Here is a 19,196-nt window from a genome sequence, read left to right on the forward strand (position 1 = left end):
CAAGGTTATATATATATATATATTATACATTAGAATTAAATTGCTGGGAGATTTTATTACTCTACCTTTAAAATTTCTGTATCAATATCCTATATATGTCTAAGTCTTTGTTAGCTGTGAAATTGCTTTTAACAACTAGCAATATCTGATTTGTGACAGGTTAGGTTTGCAAAATGGACAAAATCAGTTCACAGCTCTTTCATGCACTGAATTATTTTTTTGTTTGTTTGTTTGTTTGTTTGTTTTTTGCAAAACTGGTGACAGGACCACAAAATAATCTGTGCTAAAATATCATTATGACTTACCACACCGCAGACCCGAGCGCCATTCTGGGATCTGTATCTCCAAGATGGCACAAGCTGTCTGATAGGCCTCAACAGCTGAACATAACATGCCATTTGCACGTGTGTACAGACACAGATCATACACACAAGAGTAGTAGTAAGGTGCAGGGTCAACATGAAGATGGCAGTTCTGGAAGGGGCCGGTGGTGTTGGTGATAATACTACAGAGATCAGAATATCTCTGTCTGGATGGACACTCATCAACATTACCAGTCCGGTCTCTGGCACCACAGCTGAAGAATATATGAAAAAAAGGTCAGTTAAATGCCTATGTTTCATCACTTGAAAACAAAAAGAGTTTACAGGTGAACAACAACCATCATTTGCTACTTTTGCATAATTTAACCTAAAGCAGTGATTCTCAACTTGTTTTTTAAGCAAGGAATTTTCAGGAGAGATTTTACATTGGACAATGAGTGGTAACTCAACAGTACTAAAAGTAAACAACAGAAAAGGCATAAAGCTTTGAAACTTTTTCCCTGTCCAGTGCTCTATCAAAACAAACTTGAGAAACTTTTTGTTTATCATGACCCACCAGGTAACAACTACTGTCTCATGGTTCTTACCCTGAAATGCTGGTGTCTGATTTCCAGCTGTGGCCAAAGGAATCGTCATCAGGAGCGGGGTCTCCACTGCGCAGCACTTTGTCATCTGCAGGATTACCATTGAAATTTCCACACATTCCACATAGAGATCCATAAAATCTTTCGCTCACTCTGACAAGAAGGCTGCTATGTCCATCAAAATGGACAATGAATTCATTGAAAGCATTTAGAATTATGAATCCCTGCTCCTCATGTATCTCTACAAGATCATTGTTGTGATATGCTGCTGTTTCGATGGCATTTCCATCAACCTGGAGGGAAATCAGAACATTTCAACATAAGAAAAGAGAGAAAGTGAAAGAAAATATTTTTACACTAACAATATTTGAAGTCCAACTTACTTGAACTCTCCTGTTTTGCCCAATTGTGATGTGTGTCTGTTGTCCATGCTGAGACAACCAAACATCCACTGCAGACACAAATGATACCACCATGTTCCCACGGTGCCTGTTGGTGGCCACCACACGGAACTCCAGATCACTGTCGGTTACGTTACCACAGGTCTGAGCAATGTCGTATGAACAAGTTCCCTAATAGGAAATAACACAGTGCACAGTCTTCATTATTTCTTTTTCTTCCCGTACAGCTCCAATCATGGGCGACATTTGACTCTTGCGTCAGGGGGGGCAAGAAAAAAAATTCGGGTAAGCATCAAAACAATCCCCTACCGTATTGCAACGCACCAAAGCAGTCATCACAGCGCAGTCAAGAATAACGTGAAGAGGTTGCCAACATTACTAAACTGTGGACGAGCTTTTGACTCTTGAATCTGGCAAAGCTTCCCGTTTTAAGTGTCAGTTGACAGCCTTTCATTTTTAACCAAATATGCACGCCGCTTTTCTGATTCTCCGTGTCTTTTTCCCGTGTCACGTGAAATGTATCCGTTTTAATTCGTTGTTACTAAAGGTGGATCAAGGTAAGAAAAATGAACGATCAGTTGTGGGACTATTTTGTCTTAAATCGCATATTATTCATTCCTGAACTTTACCGTCCGTTACTGGCAATGAAATTAGGCTATCCCAAGCCCGACAGGCCCCGATTTTTTTTTACGCCCCTATAGGGCCGGGATTCGGGCCAATTTTCACGTCATAGCTCAGACGCAGGGCGGGCTTCGGCCCCCTTTTAAGCTTCTTCTTATTTTTATATTTTAGACATCCACCAAATATGGCGATGACAAAAAATATCCGCGCTGGTGGAAACAACACGAGACTTCACTTTTGCTTTCATTTTCGAGACCGACTTGAAAGGCTTTTAGTGTCTCTGTCAGCAGCAGTGAACGCGCCTTCAGCGCAGCTGGAACAATTTCACGTTCAAGCGCGCGCAATAGGCTAAAGCTTGCCGCAAAGCACCGGCAAAGATTATTACCATCCGTGTCGGGGGGAAATAGTAAGGAGATTTTTGCATTATTCATTAATAAACTAGTGTTTTCTGAGTCAGTGTCGCAAGGATCTCCTCTTTGGATGCGCCTTTAGAGAGAAATGCATCCTTAAAGATTACATAATTAAATCGTTTTTCTTTTCGATTTGCTTCATTTCGTTAAGCTATAATTTAAAGCTTTCTATAGATATATGTATCATGTCTGTGAGTTATGTATTCGCTGAGTTTCGGTTCATTTTTGTGAAGCGCTCCTGTTGAGACTACAGACAGCGCATCATGTTTGTTTTCTTTATGTTAGAAGCACCGTTTGCAACGTTTTGTTGATATTGTGAGTGCACACAAATAAGACCCTTTACAGTTTGGAATGATTCTTATTCTTACTTTTATTAGCAAAAATGACGGAATATTTAAAATTGCCACTGAAAAAAAAATGCACGTGATTGCGCTGGCGCCTCCATGTTCTGCAAAAATGATTTGATATGCGCCTAATAGCTCAGATTTATCTAGGTTTAACGTTTAAACTAACATTGATTTATACTTGAAATGTTTTATATATATATTTTATTTCTGATATTTTGATTTCAGAAAGCAAAATTGATCAAACAGACTATGATCAGTCTTCCACTGGCCGCTTTGTCCTTACTTTAAAAAACAAAAACTTATATTTAACGAACAAAAATAAAAATGCTTCAAAACGTTGAAATTATCTTGATTAAAAGCGAAATATAATCACTTTGCCATTGCATACAAAACTGGACTATTTTAATAGCTAAAACAGTAGTATAAGCTGTTTTGGGAGAAGAGGGCTCGGGTCGGACTCGGGCCGAGAATTCTGATGAGCTGTCGAACAAGGGCCGGGTGAAGAACGAATCCAGTATAAATATGCAGATGTCATCCCGAAACATTGCACCATATAAAACGAACGTTTCATACAAATTCTGAGCGGATTATAGCCTAGAAAGTGCGCTCACTAAAAAAACGTCACTCATCTTAGTTCATCGCGATCTCACAAGTGCTGTTATAATCAGTGAAGCTCTCTAAACTACACAATGAGTCTGGCTATTTTGCCAGATCTTCAGTTGCTTTTGCTTTTGCTAATGTCGCCCATTACTCCAATTAAACACCCAGAAAGTTCTGGCAAGACATTATATATAGGCCCTAATCATAATTCAAAGACTTTTTAGTGCTATGAAATGTATTTTTGAAATATATTTGCAGTCAAATTTGTTAGTCTAACAGCAATATCCGTTGCAACCCTCCTTTCAATAAACTTGAGTGTTAAGTCAGTTGTCCTCTACTACTACTGGAACACAAAACAAAGGTTAAGGTAATTGTCTACAAAAGTAAGTTTATCATTTCATACCTGAAAGTGGGCCACAGCTCCATCAAAGGTGATGTAATGGGGGTCACCCCAAACTGTGCAAGTGGACATGGGACTATAGCAGTCACGATGTCCATTTCTGACTGCACACTCCATGGCTGGTGGGCAGGAAGATGCAGAGCAGCGTAGATCATTTGGAGCAAAACACTGACAGCGTTGAGAACATGTTGAATCCCAGAATTGTTCACCGATCTATAAAACCACAATGATAATGATGAACTTTACATTTCCCAAATATGATGTTAAAGAGTATTTGTGTGATGTGATAATGCTTAAAGGAGAACAATGATTTAGTCCTTACATTATAGTAGAATCCATCATACAAGCAGCCACATTGCTCCACTGGTACACAAAGTCCTCCACTTCTCACAAATCCCTCATCACAGAAACAACCTTCTGAGCATGTGTGTTCACAACTAGCATCAATGCTGCTGGCGCATGTATGGCCACAGTCTGTGCCACACACCTCATAATGGCTGTTTGGCATGTTTGATGAGCAGTGCATGACTGGAAATATAACAACAAAATGTATTTCCACAGTCCATTTAATAGTATGAGTCTGTCTATTTAAATTTCATATACACACCAGCCACTTACCACAGTTTGCATTTTCTCTCCAGGGGTAGACAATGGCATTGGCAGATTGACAAGCACTCATATAGGCTTGGACAGAGCGACACAAAACATCATTACTGTTCTCAGAAATGCACACATCAAACACACAGCTATCAAAGTAGGCTTGTGGATCTACAGAACCATGGCAGAAGCTAAAAGGACCCTGGTTGTCCTTGATGATCTCACACAAGGCTCGTGAGTTAAGAGTTTCTCTCATCTCTGCAACAGTTAGGACAATTGTCTCTATGGTTAACACATGAGATTTCATCCTCAACCATCCATTCTGCCCCAAACTGGTCTACTGAAGATGCCAGAGCACCTGAAGGAGTGAGGAAGTCATCCCCGGGATCGCCATTAAAGTTGCCACAGAGGCCACACACAGTTCCACTGTAGTCTGCTGGCACTATAATGTTTACCGCCCAGAAACCACCATAACTGACACTGAAACCAAAGTCAGTTAAGACATATGTAAACTGTCCTGTGGAGTAGACAGATACTCGACCAGAGTCAAGGTAGACAGGGAGGTTTCTGATCTCTTCATCAACCTGGTTGAAGGAAACAATGGAGCTTGTTTATGCAATGCAATCTTATGTATAATTACAAAAATAATGTTTTTCATATCATATATACTCCATGGCAAATTATAGTGAGTGGGACATACTAACCTTAACAGCAGAATAACTGTTCATGTCCTGTGACATGTGCACAAGATGCCCAGACACATTGACAAAAACTTCAACAGTTATTGACACTGGCCATTCAGGAAATCCTTCATTTCTTGCATCTACCTGGAAGTGCGGTAGACCACGAGTATCATCACATACTTCAGCCAGTACATATCGGCATGAGCCTTGAAAGTCAAAATATGTTCCATCAAAAGAGATATAATGGGGGTCTCCAGAAGCATAACAGCTACCGTGTGGACGAGGATGGCAGCCATACACTCCTTCCACTACACGGCAGATTTCCTGTTCACTGCAAGATGATGGTGTGCAACGGACATTTCCAGTGATTCCATCACAGACACACAGGAACTGGCATTCTTCACCATGCCAAAACTGTTCTCCAGGCTGCCGATAATGTCCATTATAGCGGCAGCCACAACCAGTTGGGGGAACACAGCGATCTCCATCCAGCACCAATCCATCATTGCACTGACATCCCCCCTGGCATGGCAGCGTACACTGGAAGGGAAATGAGAGACTTGGGCAGGAAGCAGGGCAGGATGTGCCACACAATTCAAAATGGGTATTTGCTGGACAGTTGGGATCTGGGAAGTTTAAGACAAAACATGGAAAAGACAATAAATGATCAGCATTTTAAAGAAGACAAATAGCTTTAATTCTGAAAATTGTATTACTAAGATGCTAACCACAGTGGGTGATACTCCTCCACTCTCCAACTGCAATGCCATTCTGTTGGCAGTGCAGTGTATAGCCTCGCAGGGCCTCACATAGAGCCTCCCTGGCACCGTCCGTCTGCTCCAGCATCTGAATGCAATCTTCAATCCGTTTCCAAGGGTCTAGTGTTCTGCTGCACTCAGCAAATGGTCCATCATTCATGGCCATGATGCTGCAGTGGTCACTGAACTCACTTCTGTTCTGATAAAGTCCTGGTTCCCACATGTCTATTGGATCCACACAGTGGGCTGACAGGGAACCATCACGCCAGCTGTCTGCAAATAGCTGGGAGTCATCCAGCAGGACACCATCTGGGCTGTAGAATTCATCATCAACATTTCCATTCAAGTTCCCACACAGACCTCCAAGTGTACCATTGTAAGTGGTTGGTGCAGTGATTCGGACAATGTGTGGCCAGTCAGCTCTAACGGTCACTCCAAAGTTTGTCTCCAAAACAAATCCTCTTGCACTGCTGTGATAGATATGAATCTGACTGGAACCAACACTGATGGGTAGACCAACCATCTGTCCATCCACCTAAAGAGAAAAAAAGTCTGACTTTGATCTAACATTTGAGTTTGAGATAATGGTTAAACTGCTCTTAATACAAGGCAGAGAAAAAAAAAACATTTTGGCTAACCTGTACATTGCTACCTTCTCCCAGTTCAATGGAAACATGAGTTCCTCCTGCCTCAAACTTTAGGAACCTGGAAAAGTCTTGAAGGCCTCTAGGTACTTTCTCCACTGTCAATACAAAGTATGGCAGTTGGGATGGCCCCATCACTCGTGCAAGGGTCAGTCCACAAGCTCCTGGGTATCTGAACATTTGTCCATCAAAGGTGTGGTATGAACCCAGGCTTTCAACTGAGCAGGTAGCATAGCTGATGGGTCTGCAGCCTCTTACACCATTATGGAGTCCACAGGCTTCAGCTGGACCACACTGGTGCTGATAGCAATCCATTGACCTGCCATTGCAAACGCATTGCCTCCCACAGTCCTCGTCCAACACTACAGACTGTCCCTCAGAGTAATAGAAGCCCTCAAAGATGCATCCACAGTTTGCTTCAGGCACACATCGCCCAGCACTGAGGATGTACCCATCATCACAAATACAGCTCTCCTGACTGGGCAAGGGACAGTTTACTGGGACAGATGGGTTGCTGCAAGTTGCAGGGCAGCTGGTTCCTTGGGACTCGTAATGACTATGCTCAGGACAATCAATTCCTGAAAATGGAGGACAGAAGTAAATGATCACACTCTGTGATCTTTCAACTTGCACAGTTGTTTAAGTTATATGAAGTTGAATGCAAACCTTACTTCTACTGAAGACATAACAAGGCACTCACCACAAAAGCTTGGCTGTCTCCACTGCCCTAGTTGTACACCCTGCTGTTGGCATTGAGCAGCATACACATTGAGAGCCTGGCACAGAATGGGTTGGTACCCTCCTCCTAAGCAAAGATCATAGACACAGTTCTCTATGTAGGTCTGTGGTGAAAATACAGAGTGGCAAGATGCAAAAGGCCCCGAAACATCTCCTAGTATCCCACAGTGATTTATGTCACTGTAAAGGCTCATTTCACTGTCGGTACAAACTGCGCAAGCTAAACCTGTGCATGTGACATCATGGCATTCAGGATCTGTGTCTCCCTCTACCTTCCAAGAGTTGGCAAATTCAACATCCGAGCTCAAGATCTCCCCAGAGATAGAACGGAAGTCATCTTCAGGATGTAGGTTGTAGTTCCCACACAAACCACATGTGGCATTCTGGTAGTCATAAGGTACAGAGATGGTGACGTAGCTATATGCATCATATGTAACGAGGAGACCAAAATCTGTACTGATGGCCAAGGAAAAACCTGACTGATAGACTTGGATGGAGCCATCGCGGAGTGTGAATGGTGTTGCTATGAAGGTTCCATTTACCTTTATAACATTAAAAAAAAAAAAAAAAATTAGGAAAATGGAAGGATGGCTGAACTCAACATAACAGCAATACAGTGATACTTACCTTTGCCTCATAATAATGATCTTTGACCAGTTCAATTTCTTCATTATAGACAAATACTCTGACCATCCGAGTCCATGACACATGTGTGCTACCCCGATGCTCATTTTTGCCCTCAATGCGATAGTAGGGCAAATCACTTCCACAAGCCTAAACAATGACAAAAATCATAATCAGCAAAGGATTCTTAATCTTATTAAATCTGTACAATAAACAGAAAGCCATAGCAACATTACTAACCTCAGACAGAACATATGTGCAGGTTCCTTGAAAGTGAAAAATCTGATTGTCAAAGGTGTAGTAGTGAGGATCACCAGAGATGGTGCATGTTTGTCGCTGAATGTTCTGACAGGAGTATTGGAAAGCAGCAGGACGACAAGCTTGGGAATAAGAACAGGGCTCAAAGCTGCACTGGAGGCCTCTGCTGGTACAGGTGCATCTTTCCTGGCAGGCAGCATCACTCCAGAAAGAGTCTCCTAGCTGCACTGGCAAACCTATGAGAAAGTGTATGGAGATAAATACCTAAAATCATTTAGAAAGGCTTAACCTACAGGTAGGGCTCACAAACATACGGCATGCAGTCAGGGAAGCAACAATACCATTATATTGACAACCCCGTGATCCATGATCTGTTCTGAAGGCCCATCTGCCTGGCACATTGACATTGCTGCTGTGTGGTAGGCTTGTGATGTCATTCTGGAGTGATCCAGTAATTGAGAAATGATGACTTGAGTCGATAGTGTCATAACCAGCCTAAATATAAAGAAGACAGATGTCTGCTGATGAGTTATTAATAGAAAATGTAATAACTTTTATGTTAATTTGTCATCTTGTGCATACCTGTACATATCGTTGGGTTGGAGCAATTGCACCATAGTTCATTACAACAAATGAAAGATGGCCATTTGAAATCAAAACCACTTGGAAAGATGTTTCCTTAAAAAAGACAGAAAAAAGTCAGAATAAAAAGTTAGAATAAAAAGTCAGGGAAGCAAGAAAACCTTATGTGGTGTGCTGATAATTATTTTTTAAATAGGCACATGAAGATTTCCATGGAGCAAATTGGGCTACTTACAGTTCCTGAATAGGGGTAGTATGCAACTCTATCCCATGTTGCAACAAAGACCCATGAAGCTGAGAAACTCAAGTCAGGGAAGTACTGGTTTATGTCTTGGGTTGCCTGTGTAAGGACACTGCCAGAGGTGTACTGTTGATATGAGATGACACCATTCCAACGGTTGTCAATATCTGTCCAGAAAGGAGCAATTAGGTCTTTCCCTCCATATGCTGGGAACTGGTATGGAGTGTAGCTGCCCCATGCCCTGTCAAAAGTCAAGTGTCCATTGTTGTTGACCTGAAATAGAACAGTACTGATTGCCTGCATGATTCTTATAAATGATGCTAAATTGTCTGTACCACAAATTTAAACTGCAGTAAATTGTCATTTTCCCCATTTACTTTTTACAATCTCCAGTTATTGACAGTCAGAATCTAAATTCTTCCATTCCAAAATGACTTACATAAATTTGGTTGTATGTTTGTCCAAAAAATATGAATGGCTGCTGCAGGTATATGATTGATGAACTCCCATCATCAATGCGTCCGTTCACTGTGTCTCCAGTTCCAAATGGATAAAATAGCCCTGTAATAATGTTTCCATTGTCTAAGAGAGGAAAAAAAAACCCTGAACATTAGTAACAACACAAATATCAGTTTCTAATACCCTGACATGTAAACTGCATTTATATGTCAACCTCCTTTTACCTTACTGTAATATTTGTATTATTTGCATAATTAAATAAATATGATACAGCAGTAAGGCTGTATATCATCATGGCTGTGATTACCACTGGTCTTTGCCTACATTAATATAGCTGAAAATATATTAACGTACATAACTTTATACATTATTTTTAATTATTTACATGCATCACAAACACATAACATGGATCTGCATTGCTCAAGCAAAACAAAAATCCTCCACATTGTAGCAAACTACAATATATTACCAGTTGTAATGTCTATAGTTGTAGTTTCTGTGGTTGTGCTTGTGGATGTTGTTGTTGTGGTTGTAGTTTCAGCTGTGGTTGTCTCTGGCATGACAGTATTTACCTGCACAGTATGCCAAATGGCAAGCAGTTGGGCTCACAAACTCATAGACATAATAATCTCCTGGACAGGCTTTGACTTTAATGGGGTTGGATTGGAAATAGCAGCAGTTATTGTCCCAGTGACCGCAGACATCTCGAGTGACCACTCCATCCTCAACTGTTGGATGTCCTCCATTCAGCCACAGTGGAGCATGAGTGCCACAACTATACTCATCAACACATATGTCTGGCATCTGAACACTCTGACCCTGAATGAAGAGACGGTACCAGCCGTTCCAGTTGACCCAAGTGTCACACGTTATTTGAGAGGAATGTTGATTGCTGGTGGCTCTCCATGGATCATCCAGGACACTGTAGTTGTAGCAGGGGTCAACAGGGGGAGCTGTTGATTTGGAAAAATTAAAAATAAATAAATGTTTCTTACTGAATTAATGTTATATACATATTTTTACAACTGAAGCAGTGGTATGAATTCTCTGAACCGCTCTCTCTTTAAGATCCCTGTTACTCTTGTGCTTTAAGTTATTCAAAGCTGAAGATAATTTCTCTTGAGTTTATATGTCTACTTTTATTTAGCTGGAAAAAAAACAGGATTTTAAGATGCCAGCCATGAACTCTTTTGCAATTGAGCAATTGATATGACTTTGAGAAGAATGAAAACACGTCACTTCTTATTTGCAGTAAGGATTTGCGTGTGGTGGTCTGCACATAGACCACTTATCAGGGGTCCTATCATGCAAAAAAAGGTTGTCTTTGTGCCAAATCAGCTATTCTATCAATAAATATACAAATGCTATCAATTTTCACTCTGAATCTTTTATCTTTTATCTGTGTGCATGCTATTAAGTCATTTCCTGCATCTGATGGTTGGCGCATCTGCAAACAGTTTGAGGTTATTATGAATGAGAAACAGGGGTTGTATAGTTTTCATTATTAACAATCTGTGCCAGATTTTCTGGTTCAGTCTAAAAACACTTATATAATACAATGTTTAATTATTTTGGGAATGCCATGTCTTTTATCAAAATTTCATTGTTTTGTCAATCTATAAACCTCAAATGATTTCATTAAAAAATGTTCACATTTTGAATTTCAGTCAAATGCCATTAAAAAAAGTTGGGAGAGTATGTTTAACACTACACATTCTCTTTTTAATTACAATTTATTTCAAATTGCAAAAAAAATTGTTGTCCAATCTGGTTTGATAAAAAAAAAAAAAACTTCAGATGCTCAGCAGTCTGTGATCATCATTGTCTGATTTTCCTTTTCATGACTGGTCATACATTTTCAATAGGAGGCCAGTCTAGCACATTTACTCTGTGTCTACGAAATAGAATTGATGCATAGCTTTCTGCTAGAGTAACAGAAATTCAAGTTGCATTTATTGATGCAGCTGCAGAATGTGTTAAGTGACAGCAGTTTTCCGAAGTACTACTGAGCCCATGTGGCTATTTGTTAAGCAATGCCATCAAAAAGTCATGCACATTCAACTGTCTTGCCTTGCCCTTCACAGACTGACATTTATCTGGATTCCCTGAATCTTTTCACAATATTTTATGTGGTAGTTGATGAAAGACCTAAATTCTTTGTGATTTTCTATTAAGAAATGTGATTTTTGATTTGTTTGACAATTTTGTCATGAATTTTGGCACAAAGTGATGAGACATGATCAAACTTCGCTTGCAAAGACTGAAACGCTCCTTTTATATATCCAAACATGATGTCCTCACCTATTTCCATTTCACCTGCTTACTGTGAACTGTTTTAAAACAGTTTAATTTGGATATACTGTAACCTTTTCACTTTTATTTTGCCTCTGTCTCAACTTTTTTAGAGTGTGTTGCAGCAATGAAAATAAAAATTTGGTTATATTTGCAAAATAAAATTAAATGTTGGTCACTGGAAACATTAAATTTTTTGTACTTTAGTCAATTAAATAAAGGTTAAAGAGAATGAACAGATAACATATTCTTGATTTTGTGGCATTTCACAAAACATCCCAGCTTTTCTGAAATTGGGGTTGTAATTTCTATGTGATTTGTACTCATTTTAAGTTAATTTAGCTGTACATTTTTGTGTAATGCATCAGAAACAGAACCATTTTAAGACACTGTGTGCAATGAAAATATGTGCAAAAAGATGCACATTAAAGTTTATAAGAGAAGCAAGACAATACTTTACCAGTGGTTGTGATTGGCAGAGTAATGAGCTCAATGGGTGCCATAGTTTCTGTTGTCATAGACACTGATGGCATGAACTGGTTTGAGGCTTCTGGTATTAAGAAATTTTGTTTTATCTCAGTAAATAATTTGTAAACAAAACCCAGAAAAGCAAATGAATAAATTACATAATAAATACTCACCTACACAGTAAGCTCCACAAACCGTTGGCTTAACAAACTCATAAACAAAGTAATTTCCAGGACAGGCTTTGACTCTTATAGGGTGGGATTTGTAATTACAGCTGATTCCCCATGAGGAGAGACAGACCTGACGGGTGACCACTCCATCTTCCAGCTGTGGATGAGGGCCGTTGAGCCACAGTGGCTCGTAAGTGCCACACATGCCACGATTAACAAAAGATTCTGGCATCTGGGCATTTTGACCATTGTAGAAAAGCCTGTACCAGCCATTCCACTCCACATTATAATCACACATGCCATAGTTGTAATAGTTGTCTGTGGCTCTCCAAGTCTCATCCAGACTGGTGTAGGTGTAGCAGGGATCAGTGCTTGGGGTGGTGATAGGTACTATTATAAAAAAGTAGAAAGTGAGCATTACATACTTTAGATTTAATATATTCAAGATAATAATATGAAAACAGTACAATTGATGATAAGCATGTAAGATATAACGATGAATAAATGTACAATACCTGCACAATATACAGGAGCTGGGATTGAAAGAGTTGGTCTGGTAAATTTGTAGACATAATAATTTCCAGGACAAGCTTTGACTTGGATTGGTTCAGATCTGTAGCGACTGCACTGATCATAGCGAGAACCAAACACTTCACGGGTAACAACTCCATCTTCTATTTGAGGATGAGAGCCACCAAGATACAGAGAACTATAACCTCCACATGACATATAATAAAAACACGACTCAGGCATCTGAGCACTGGACTCATTAATAAAGAGTCGATACCAGCCATCCCATTCTACACGAGTGTCATCATGATCAGAGATGTATCCATACATAGACCGGTAATTGAGTGTGCTTCTCCAGTAGTTGTTGAGTACATTGAAATTTTCGCATGGGTCATAATCTGTCAGTGAGATATCAAAAATAAACAAGTTATACTTCACTGTAGAAATGCATGAGTGCAAATCTGTACCAGCAAAACACAGTGGCAATCAAGAGATTCGTAAATCATTCACAACATAATTGTGTGATAATGAAGCTAAAAGTTCATGCATAAAAGGTGTCACTTTCATTGCTATATAAATAAATATACAGTAACACTTTAGATTATGGAACACATTTTGTATAGGAGTTTTCCCTAAATAAACTCCTAATTATTTCTAATTACTGCTTATTTTTATATATATTTTAATATATTATTGTAGCTGTTATGTTTAGGTATATGAGTTAAGGGATCTAGAATAGGGTTATGCAGAATAAGGCATTTGTATGTGCTTTATACATACTAATAAATAGCCAAATTTGCAACCTTAGAAACTAGTTCATGGGAAATAGTGTTAAATGCATTTAAAATGTAAATATTCATATATAACTTACTCAAGGTGATACTGGATCCAGTGATTATATCTGGACTTACAGTATAAGCCACCTGTGAAATAGTGCTGACGTCTACAAAGAAGGACATTCAAAACATTACTGAGATAATTTCAAAAGGTTTGAAAGACTTCAGAAAGTGGTAAAAAGCACTGTACCTGTGCTGTATCCTGAACACCAATGTTGTGGATTCACAAGTTCATAGACATAGTAATTGCCTGGACAAGCTTTCACTCTGATGGGTTTTGTCAAGTAGTCACAGCAGCTACCCATATAATGACTAGCACAGACCTTTCTGGTCACCACTCCATCCTCTATCTGAGGGTGAGGACCATTGAGCCACAGATTATAGTATGTGTTACAGGTGTATGATTTAGCACAGGTCTCTGGCATCTGGATGTTCATTCCATAGTAGAAAAGCCGGTACCAGCCATTCCAGGAGAAAGATTCATCACAAATCCAGTCTCCACTTTCATTGTTGGCTCTCCAGGGACGATCCAGAGACTCATAATTGTAGCAGGGATCACTGCTGATGCTTTGGAAAGCAGCTGTTATGGTATTTGTAAAAGTATCATTAAAATACTGCATTTACTGTACAATGAAAATTTTATGCATTTCATTGTAAACGCAACAATTGTTTATTTCATGATTTTCAACTAAAAAATTATAGCATTTTGAGCAATTCTTTTAACCAGTGGTGTGCAAGTCAAGTATGAATATATAAGCCTGTAGAATGGGCAGCACTATAACTATTCTGAGTATATAAGAATATACAGTATAATATTATATAATATATAATAATGTTAATATGTTTGTTGTTTGTAGATTTAAATTGTAATTCTTTTACAATTGAAATCTACGAACAAAAACATATTAACATTATTTGCAATTTCACTTAAAAATTATGCAAAAAAAAGGAGTAATTTTAGAAAAATATATAAATTTTAAAATAAATAACATGGCAAGACAGTTAAATTTAAGTCACTTAAAGTAGAAAAGTGCTGCTATTTGTGCATCTAGCTAGTGATTTGAGGAACTGTGTTAGAACTAACATGAGAGCTACAGTACAGGAGTGCTGTGGCGGGGGGGTACGGTAAAGGTGTGAGACTTACATAGTAGCCTATAGAAATGTTAGTGGATTACACTGATTCTAACTGGTTAAACCATGTTTGACTTCATTAAATAATTAATTAAAATGCATGTTAAATTATCTAATAATCAGACCATTTACTCTTGATACTGACATTAAAAAAGGTCACATTTTGAAGAGAAAAAGAATTAAAATTTCACCTGCACAATATGTAGGTCCAGGGGCTGATGTGTTGGGTTTGACAAATTCATAGACATAATAATCTCCTGGACAGGCTTTGACTTGGATGGATGTGGATGTGTAGGAACCACAGTAAGCCTCCGGCTCCGGCTGCCCCCGAAATCCATTAGTTCTCACAACTTCACGGGTCACCACTCCATCCTCAAGTGTTGGATGAGAACCACTGAGAGACAGTCCAGTTTCACCACCACATCCCATAAAACTCACACACCACTGAGACATCTGGGCACTTTCTCCATTCAAATACAGCCGATACCAGCCACTCCATTCAACAAGGGTGTCATCATGTCCATAGTACTGAAGTGGGCTTCCGTATATGTCTCTCCAGTATTCATCAAGAGTGGTATAATTATAGCATGGATCAGAGCTGGAAGTTGTAAGGTCTGAGAGAATAATGACATAAAATAGGACAATCCAGTAATGATACATACGTTTATGACTGCTGCTTTTATGACAACAAAAGATATTGGGATATTACACTAAAGAGGGATTGTAAATACAGTAAAATACAGACATAAACTAACAATTTAAAAGCATCATTATCCCTTTGCAAAAATTAGACTTTTCAATATTATGAAAAACATTTGAATGGAAGACTATTCCAATTCTAAATTGTAACCCATATTACTATACAGTATACTGTCTAAATAATCAGTTATATACAGTAGGTGAAGTCTGTTACTGTTCTGCTTTCTTTCATGTCAAACAGTTATGACATGTAAAGATATAAAACTGTGAGATATAAAAAAGTTTTAACAAACCTAATGAGCCTGTAAACCTAAGCCTTCCTTTTGTACTTTTCAACTATTAACAATTTAAAAGCATCTTTACCCCTTTTCAAAAATTAGTGTATGAAAACCATTTGAATGAAGACTATTCCAATTCTAAATTGTAACCTATTATATATATACTGTTTAATGAGGACTACAAAAGTCACAGTTATAATGACATAGGTACTGCAATGTAAACCTATTTTTATGAGGACACTTCCTCCATGTCCCTGTAAAAGGCAAAAGGCTTAAAAAACATACTAAACAGTGTTTTTTCATTGAAATTTCTAAAATTCCTTTCTTTGTATGCACAGTCTCCTGTGAGGGCTAGGTTTTCAGGTGTAGGGCGAAAATAAAAAGAAAAAACGGTTTGTAATGAGTATAAAAACCATTATGCCTATGGAGAGTCCCCGTAAACCACAAATGCAAGAATGTGTGTGTGTATGTGTGTGTGTGTTGTTTAAAACACATTTTCTGTAAAATTTTCTGTCATTTGTCTCAAAAGACCTGACAATGTAGACAGTTATCTAAATTCATACAACAAGCAAGTATTTGGAATTTGTAAATTTCTTAAATTGCAAAAATTTTTACCTCTCAGCACAAAAAAAAAAAAAAATATAACATTTCTGAAAGTTTTTTTAAGTGCAAGAAAAGAACAAAAAATGAGAAAGATTCTTATTATATGGTTATATCTATGGTTACATAAATGGTCATATTAATAGAATCATTTTACAAAATTATTCATTTTATTTTTACATTTGTAAAGGACAGCAAAGTATGGAAAAATACGTGATAAAAATGTATTGTACCTGAAGTTTGTCCATTGATTATTTCACCTGTTAAAAACACAAAATAAACGTAATAAATTAAGGGAAAAAACTCAGTTCACCTACTAATGCACATGACAGATAATAAATCACTCACCATTAATCAGCAGCAGTAGTGACACACACAGTGAGATCAGAAACCCCATTGTGACCAACAGCACCTCCTGCACCTGCACATAAATATGGTTATGTTTATTTTGTTAGATTTTATTTTTCTGTGTTTATTGTGCAGAATAGTTAAAACAACTTAAATTATAATATTCACAAATGTTTAAATAAAAGGAATAATTTGGATCAGTCAAAAGCTTGTATTGTTATTAAAGCCCAATATGATGAAAAAAAATTACCTGAGGTCAAAAGCTGCTGCAGAGCAAACTCAGGGAGATTCTCACTTCAGCAGCTGAATACAGTGATGATGAGCAGCCTCACACACTTATCGGTGCCTTTATTAATAACAGTGGGTGGATCATTACTGGAACCAGAAGTTATTTCTCAACAATGTCTTAAACCAGTTTTTCATGTAACTTTTTTTTTTTTTTATTTGAACATTGTTTCCTTGTGTGCAACTGCATTTAGAAAGACATTCTTTTACTTTGTGCTCAAATAGATGTGAATGTAGATGGAATGATGGCAAGTTTGATTTGTTAAGCATTTTTAGCGAAACAGTACTACAACATCCCCAATGAGTGAGCTAAAGGTGACAGAAAAGATTAACACTAATTCATTGTTTTTGTTTTTGTTTTTGTTTTTGTTTGTTAGTTGGTTTGTTTGTTTTTACTAATATGTAATGTGTTAACTATGTTTGCAAATAATGTTTAACCATGTTAATGACATTCAATAATGTTTAAATATAATTCATTAAATACCACAGGAGGGATGCATGCAGTGGTCAAGTATGATGGAGATTTTTAGATGTGCAAACTAACAAAATTATTACACAAATACAGAGATACATGCATATTTTTAAATGCAACTACCAACTCAAACCTAAACCCTAAAGTAAACTAATGTTTTTTAAAAGCAGCTGGGGAACAACATGCCAGTTACAGGATAACATTAGGAAAATTAGAAAGGGTCTTTGGTGTTTGTATACAGAAAATAAAAGGGAAAATGAAGAGAAAACATATTGATTATTTCATCTGAAGCGAATAATCAAGTCTGTTCTTGAAGACAATGACACTGCTAAGTCTTTTTATCAAGTTACCAAACTGCAGCTGTCAATCAATGGACGTAGATTTTTCCTGTAATTATTGCAACCAGTTGAACAAGATTCACAGAGAACTACTTACAGTACATAATGTTACCACATTGTTTTTATTTTCTCTGTGATAATAATAATAAATTCTGTTTTATCTAAAAATCTATCATTAAAACACAAAACTCTTAGTGATGCAACAAATAAATACTTTCTTATTTACCTAAAATTAAGACAATTATATCCAATAATTTTATCCAACTCTTCATTATAAGCATGATTATAAGGTGAAGATAAATGAATGTGTAATGAAAGAATTTTGAGTATATCTGACACATTAATTTGATTTATAACATCACTATGACCTCCTTTTTAAAAAACCTTATGATTAAATCTAGCAATCTTCTAAAAATAAATATTTGATTTATAATATTTTGTTTAATAATAGAACCACATCAGCATTGCAGAAATTCAGTAGTGGTCAACAATTCTGTAAATCACAGACAATATTCCAAATGATTTTTGCAGCATTTAATGAAACTATCAGAAATGATCTCTTCACCTTTTTACGATCGAGAGCAATACGTATTTTTGGTAATCTAACAAGTGACTGAAACTCACCCCATCTTACAATTCAACCAATGCGGAAACATTTTTCAAAACCTTTAGAAAGGAAAGTATAATAGCAAGAATCTTCTCATGCAGGTTATCATTGCATCACAATGGAACAAAAAGCAAAACAATTCAGACTGGATTTTCATGTCCCTATGATTTATGCCCCATAATAAATGTCAGAATAAAATATTATTATGCCAGAATATAAATATTATTAAACTCATACTTCTTAATGAAATAAATCATAATATTCTACTATTACAATACCACATATTTCAGTTTTGCTATTTCTGACAATCAGTCTTTTATAGAAGTGTTTCTTTTAAGTTACAAATTGAAAAAGAAGTGCAGATTAAATGGATTAATTATTTTACTATGTCATATAGAATGTTCATTATTTGCTGATGTACTGTAGTAATCATTAATATATGGTTTAGTTCTTCTTGAGTTATACATTAACTCGTGATTACCTATGCATTAGTTAAGCATTATTTAATGCATATTTGTGCACCCGTATTGTAAAGTGTTACCAGTTTAAACTGTATTACAATATATTTAACTGTTTATGATTTTTTTTTTTTTTTTTTCTGCTTAAAGGTTTAGTTTACCCAAAGATCCTTTCAAAGTTATTAACTGCTGAAATAATCATCTGCAGTAGCTCTCTTTAGGATGTTAATTTTTAGAAAAGCGCATGATTTTATTTACTGATTAAGTTCATTAAGAAAACAATTTCATAAAAATGGATATAATTATTAATTCTTGACCCATGATTCTTCTTCTGAAGGTCCTTACACAAAGCTATCACATATATCAGATGAGTTAAAAAATCAAGCAAAAGTAAAAAGTCACATGTAATATGAATATTTTTTTAAGCTTGAAAG

The 19,196-nt window shown here is 37.3% G+C and overlaps 1 protein-coding gene across 1 annotated transcript in view; it reads right to left on the reverse strand.

Annotated features, from left to right (window-relative positions):
• Positions 1-19,196, reverse strand: part of LOC127160433 (alpha-tectorin-like) — a 47,379-nt gene that overhangs the window by 15,520 nt on the left and 12,663 nt on the right. Inside the window, 18 exon segments of the mRNA XM_051103072.1 lie at positions 306-577; positions 911-1,200; positions 1,291-1,479; positions 3,690-3,899; positions 4,009-4,214; positions 4,305-4,533; positions 4,535-4,867; positions 4,988-5,592; positions 5,695-6,259; positions 6,363-6,946; positions 7,069-7,648; positions 7,734-7,880; positions 7,971-8,224; positions 8,330-8,483; positions 8,571-8,666; positions 8,806-9,084; positions 9,251-9,393; positions 9,843-10,223. Coding sequence (XP_050959029.1) covers positions 306-577; positions 911-1,200; positions 1,291-1,479; positions 3,690-3,899; positions 4,009-4,214; positions 4,305-4,533; positions 4,535-4,867; positions 4,988-5,592; positions 5,695-6,259; positions 6,363-6,946; positions 7,069-7,648; positions 7,734-7,880; positions 7,971-8,224; positions 8,330-8,483; positions 8,571-8,666; positions 8,806-9,084; positions 9,251-9,393; positions 9,843-10,223 — 5,517 coding nt within the window.

This window comes from Labeo rohita, unplaced genomic scaffold, assembly GCF_022985175.1.
Source record: "Labeo rohita strain BAU-BD-2019 unplaced genomic scaffold, IGBB_LRoh.1.0 scaffold_349, whole genome shotgun sequence".
Lineage (NCBI taxonomy): Eukaryota > Metazoa > Chordata > Actinopteri > Cypriniformes > Cyprinidae > Labeo > Labeo rohita.